This window comes from Vombatus ursinus, unplaced genomic scaffold (assembly GCF_900497805.2).
Source record: "Vombatus ursinus unplaced genomic scaffold, bare-nosed wombat genome assembly UNPS02014900.1, whole genome shotgun sequence".
Taxonomy (NCBI): domain Eukaryota; kingdom Metazoa; phylum Chordata; class Mammalia; order Diprotodontia; family Vombatidae; genus Vombatus; species Vombatus ursinus.
Window position 1 is genome coordinate 426,038 of NW_020954678.1, and position 4,786 is coordinate 430,823.

A 4,786-nucleotide genomic window follows, 5' to 3' on the forward strand; every position below is an offset into this window, starting at 1 on the left:
CCATCCATCCATCCATCCATCCATCCATCCATCCATCCATCCATCCACCCATTCATTCCAATACTGGCTCTACTTACTCCTGTGACCTTGGTTAAGTCACAGCCTTCCTGGATCTTTCCTTCCTCATAAGGCCTTTGGAGAAGATGAAAGTCTCTTCTAGCTGTAGGCCCTGGCCTCCACTATCTTAAGTAGCCTGCGCACAGACAGTGAATTAAGAAGTGCAGGCTCCCGAATCAATCTCAGGTCTCCTCATTATTTCACAACTGCCTCTCCAGCCCGTTTTCAATCTCAACAAAAATTTAATAAGCGTTTACTATGTGCCAGGTAGGGTGCTAAGCGCTGGAGATACAAAGAAAGCCCTCCCCCTCATGCCTCGATAGTGGTGTGGGGTCGCCAGCCCCGGTAAAGTCTCCAGGCTGTATTATCCAACAATTACTACGTGCTTACACCGTTCTAAGAACGGAGAATACAAAGAAAGGCGCAAACACAGCCCCTGCCTTCAAGGAGCTTATATTCTAATGGAGAGACAACATGCAAACAACTGTCACATATGAGATACATGCAATACAGTACAAATAGGAATGTAATCTCATAGTCAAGGGAAGGGAAGCCTCAGCTTCTCTTGTGAGCCCCCGAATGTCAGGGAAGGTAGTCGGGGGCGGGGTGAAGCAGCCCCCTGCAATTATGCCTTAGGCCGAAGGGAAAAAAAAAGAAAGGGCTAGGGTCCTTCCCTTTAACGCAGCCCTGTGCTCTAAGGAGAGGGGGGGGGGAGGAGGAGGAGGAGGAGGAGGAGGAGGCCGAGCAGGAGCGCCTGCGCACGGGGGTAGCGAGAGCCGAGTTGCACAGACCGGCTCGGGCTGCGTGCGTCCCCGGCCACCCCGAGCTAGCGGCCCGATCCAGGCAGCGGGCTAGCCTGCCCTCGCGGCCCCCCGGAGTCCCGGCCCCCGAGGGGCGGGGTGGGGCGGCTGACCCTGGCCCCCGAGAGAGTGAAAGGGGCGGGTGGAGAGCTCGCGCGCCCCAGCCCCAGCCGAGCCCCGGCCCCCGCGTCCGGGGAGGAGAGCCCCGGGATGCGCCCCGGTGCCTCCGCGGGGCTCTGAGCGCGGGGACCCGCCCGGGGTGCCCCGAGCCGAGAGGCCGCCCCCGCAGCAGCAGCAGCCCCGCCACGCGCCCCGCAGCTTCCCCGGGTGGGAGCTGCTCCTGGACCAGGCAACCGGGCCCCCGCCGCGCGCCCCCCAGACCTCGCAGGAGGAGAGCGAGCCGAGGGAGTGGAGGAGCATCCCCAGCCCCCGGCGACGGCCGCCAACATGTCTGTGCCGGTGAGTACCGCGCCCGCCGCCGCCGCCGCCTTTGTGCCAGGCTCGCCAGAGGGGCGGAGCGGGGAGCGAGGAGACCCCAGGAGCCGGGCTGCCGGCGCGTGCCGCTCTCCGGGGACCTGGCAGCTGGCCTGGGCAGAGCGCGCGGGGCCCACCGGGGAGAGCGGGGGTGGGGTGGGGGAGGTGGGGCTGCACCAGACCGGCTTTATTCGTGTGCGACGACTTGGGGGGGGGGTGTGCGGCTGGGGGTGTGTGATCGCCCTGTGCCGCCCCTCTGCATGCCTCCCACCCCTCCCGAAATGATCGGAGAAGGGGCTTCTTCCCCCCATTTCCTCTTCCCCTGAGGGCTTGCTTTTTTGGCTCCCTAGACCAACAGCGAGGATGGAGAGTTGGGTAGGGATCTCCGAGACACCGATTTTGTGCCGTCACTTGACAGCAAAATGGACAGCTAGGAGACCCAGGGAAAACTCTCCCGGCCTAGCCAGATGGCTCTACCTTCAAACTTTTCCTCCTGCTGGATAAAATCCCCCGGAAACTTTTGTTAAACTTCTCCGAACTACTTAGCATTTCCCCTTCTCTCTCAGGCCCTTCCTCCTTCCTTCTTTCCTCTACTCCTATCCTTCCAGCTGCCTGGCCCTTTCTGAGTTTCCAGTTCTAGGCTGGGCTCTGGTTTGGCTAATGTTTGGGTTGTCTGCCCAGTCGGTGCTGATGGTGCCAGCTGCCCTGGGCCATGAGCAGTTCTCTTCCAAAGCTGGGCCCCAGCAGGGGAGCACCAAGGAGACACCAGATCAGCAGGTTCCTGGCCTGAGCGCGTCCCCCACTCTTGGCTTCAGTTTACTACGACGAATGGTCCTTCCCACCTTTGCCACCTGGGACAGAGGCTCATTGGTCTGCGGGTGGGGGAGGTGCTTACACTTCAGGGTGATCTGGAAAGGAAAATCTTGTGAGCCTGTGCGTTAGTTAGAGGCTTTATGGTGGTGCTGCTGGTGGGGATGGTTTTAATCCAAGCCAACTCTGAGGTTTTTATTCCCCTTCTCCCCCAGGGGAGGATTGGCGTAGGGAAGGACTTTACTCCATGGAAAGAGATCAACACCATCAGAGGCAGATCTTGAAAATGAGGCGTATGGGGGAGAAAAAAGCAAAGCAAGGGAAAGGTGATTAAATCTGTTTCACAGTTCAAGGCACATCACTAAGTATCTCGTTTCTTTCCACCAGCAGGTAGGAAAACATTTCTCTGCTGGTCCAGTGCTCTTTGACGACTTGTGTGACAAGCTCAGCTTCTCTGTAGTCTTACTTGTAGAAAGCCAGTATTCAGTTTCCCTTATTCAATGACCCTTTTCTCCCACTCTCTTGGGAGCTGCTGTTATTAGATCTCATCACCAGCTTTGGGGATAACTGTTATGGCTCCAAGATCCAAATCCTGCCACATAAGATAGTTTTTCTGTGGCCTCTTCCAGGGTTCGAGTCATCGAAACTTGAAGGTGTTTCTGTGGTACCTTGGGCCAAGTTATTAGTTGTCCTAGGAGGTTCCCCATTGCCAGATGGTATCCTGTTTTGCAGAAGGGTAAACTGATAAGGCAAATTCCCACAATATTGCTCTCAAAGGAGGGATTGCTTTGTGTGATAGAGTGAAAGGACAGTGAAATCCCAGACCTGGAACATCTTTCCTACGTTACTTGAACAAAATCCCTTTACCTGAATGGGGCCTCAGTTTCCTCATCCTTACCTTTATGGATCAGTTCAGGTACTACCACCTACAGGAACTTCCCTCAGTTGTTAATACTTTCTCTTTCCTTCAATTACACTGTATTTATTTATCTGGGTCATGTTGTATATTACCCCAGTAGAATGTAAGCCCCTTGAAGGCAAGGATTTTTTTTTTTCTATTCTCAGGATCTAGGAAGTAAAAGGCTCTTAATTAATGTTTGGAATGGAGGAATGAAGAGATAAGGATTGGACTAAATCATCCATAAGGTCCCTTCTAGCTATGATGTCACAAATTTGAGTATTTCATTTACTCATTATTTTGCTGAGTCCCTAGCTTCTCTTCCTCCATATTTAGTCAAGAAGCCCGTGGACCTCCAGTTTTACCAGCTTGTTTCTGGGTCCTTAATCTCCTCATTTTGACACCCCCCTCACAACCACCCCCAGCTATTTTCCTATCTCTTTACTATGAAGCAGTCATACTGTATCTTCTTCACAGGGGGTAGATTTGAGTCTTAATTAACTACTGTAAAGTGTTTGGAGATTATTGGATGAAAGATGCTATGTAAGTACTGTGCCTTGTTATTATGGAATTAGAGGCTGGCTCCCGCCCACAGTAGAAGCAGGGTAATTCAGAGTTACAGAAGAAAAAATTAGGGCTTTCATTGGGTGTTGTGATTCTCTTCCCCCTTGCTTAACAATTCTGTTTTAAAGTGTTTCCAGCCTAATTATTATAGAATCATCTAATGTTTAAAACAGAAACAAACAATTCCTGCCAAATCCCACCTCTGCCCTTTTCTTGGGTCCTTTTCTTTAAGAAGCTGACCATGGTCCCACTGTTTTCACACCCAGTTTTTGGGAACTTGGTTAAGTTAGGGAGGCCTCTGGCTGGCCCTGTTCTGCCCCATCCTTGCTATACTGGGGTGCAAATATCAGAGACTCAATTTAGGTTGGCTGTGGTATTTCTGAGTGAGACACTGTGACTATACAGAGAGGTTTCCATGAATGAAGGTTGCATAAAGCTGGACAGTGCTGACCCTTTGCAGGAAGATTTGGAAAACTGGGACATCATTTTCTTTTTCTTTTTCATTATTATTATTATTTTTTTTTTTTGGTTAGGCAGTGGGGTTAAGTGACTTGCCCAGGGTCACACAGCTAGTGTTGTGTCTGAGGCCGGATTTGAACTCAGATCCTCCTGACTCCAAGACCAGAGCTCTATCCACTACACCACTTAGCTGCCCCTGGGACATCATTTTAAAAGATCATTTGGTTGGGCTAGCGTTTAAGGGCCCACTAAGTACTTGGCTCTAAGGGCAACTAGTTGTTAAATAGAGCACCTGGTCTGGAGTCAGGATGACCTGAGTTCAAATCCAGCTTCAGACACTTACTAGCTATGTTACCCTGGGCAAATAAGTTAACCCTGTTTACCTCTGTTTCCTTATCTGTAAAATGAGCTAGAAAAGGAAAGGAGAAACTACTCCAGTAGCTTTGCCAAGAAAACCCCAAATGGGGTCCCGAAGAGTCAGACCCCAGTGAAATGACTGAACAACAACAAAAGTATTAGGACCCCGGGGATAAAAAGAGTACTAACAGGTAGCATTTATATGGCTCTTTAACATTGCCGTACTTGATTCTCACAACCTTGGTGGTAGGTGCTATTATCCCCATTTTACAGATGAAGAAGCTGAGGCTGAGAGAGGTTAAGTGACTTGCCTAGGATCACACAGAATGCTTGAATTTAGTTTTGAACTTAGGTCTTCCTGATTTTC

The 4,786-nt window shown here is 51.4% G+C and overlaps 1 protein-coding gene across 1 annotated transcript in view; it reads left to right on the forward strand.

The window, feature by feature from the left end:
• Positions 1-1,243: 1,243 nt before the first annotated feature.
• Positions 1,244-4,786, forward strand: part of BCAR1 (BCAR1, Cas family scaffold protein) — a 107,288-nt gene continuing 103,745 nt past the window's right edge. The window contains exon 1 of the mRNA XM_027843252.1: positions 1,244-1,316. Within this exon, the coding sequence (XP_027699053.1) occupies positions 1,305-1,316 (12 nt within the window). The 5' untranslated portion in view covers positions 1,244-1,304. The remainder of the gene's footprint in view (positions 1,317-4,786) is intronic.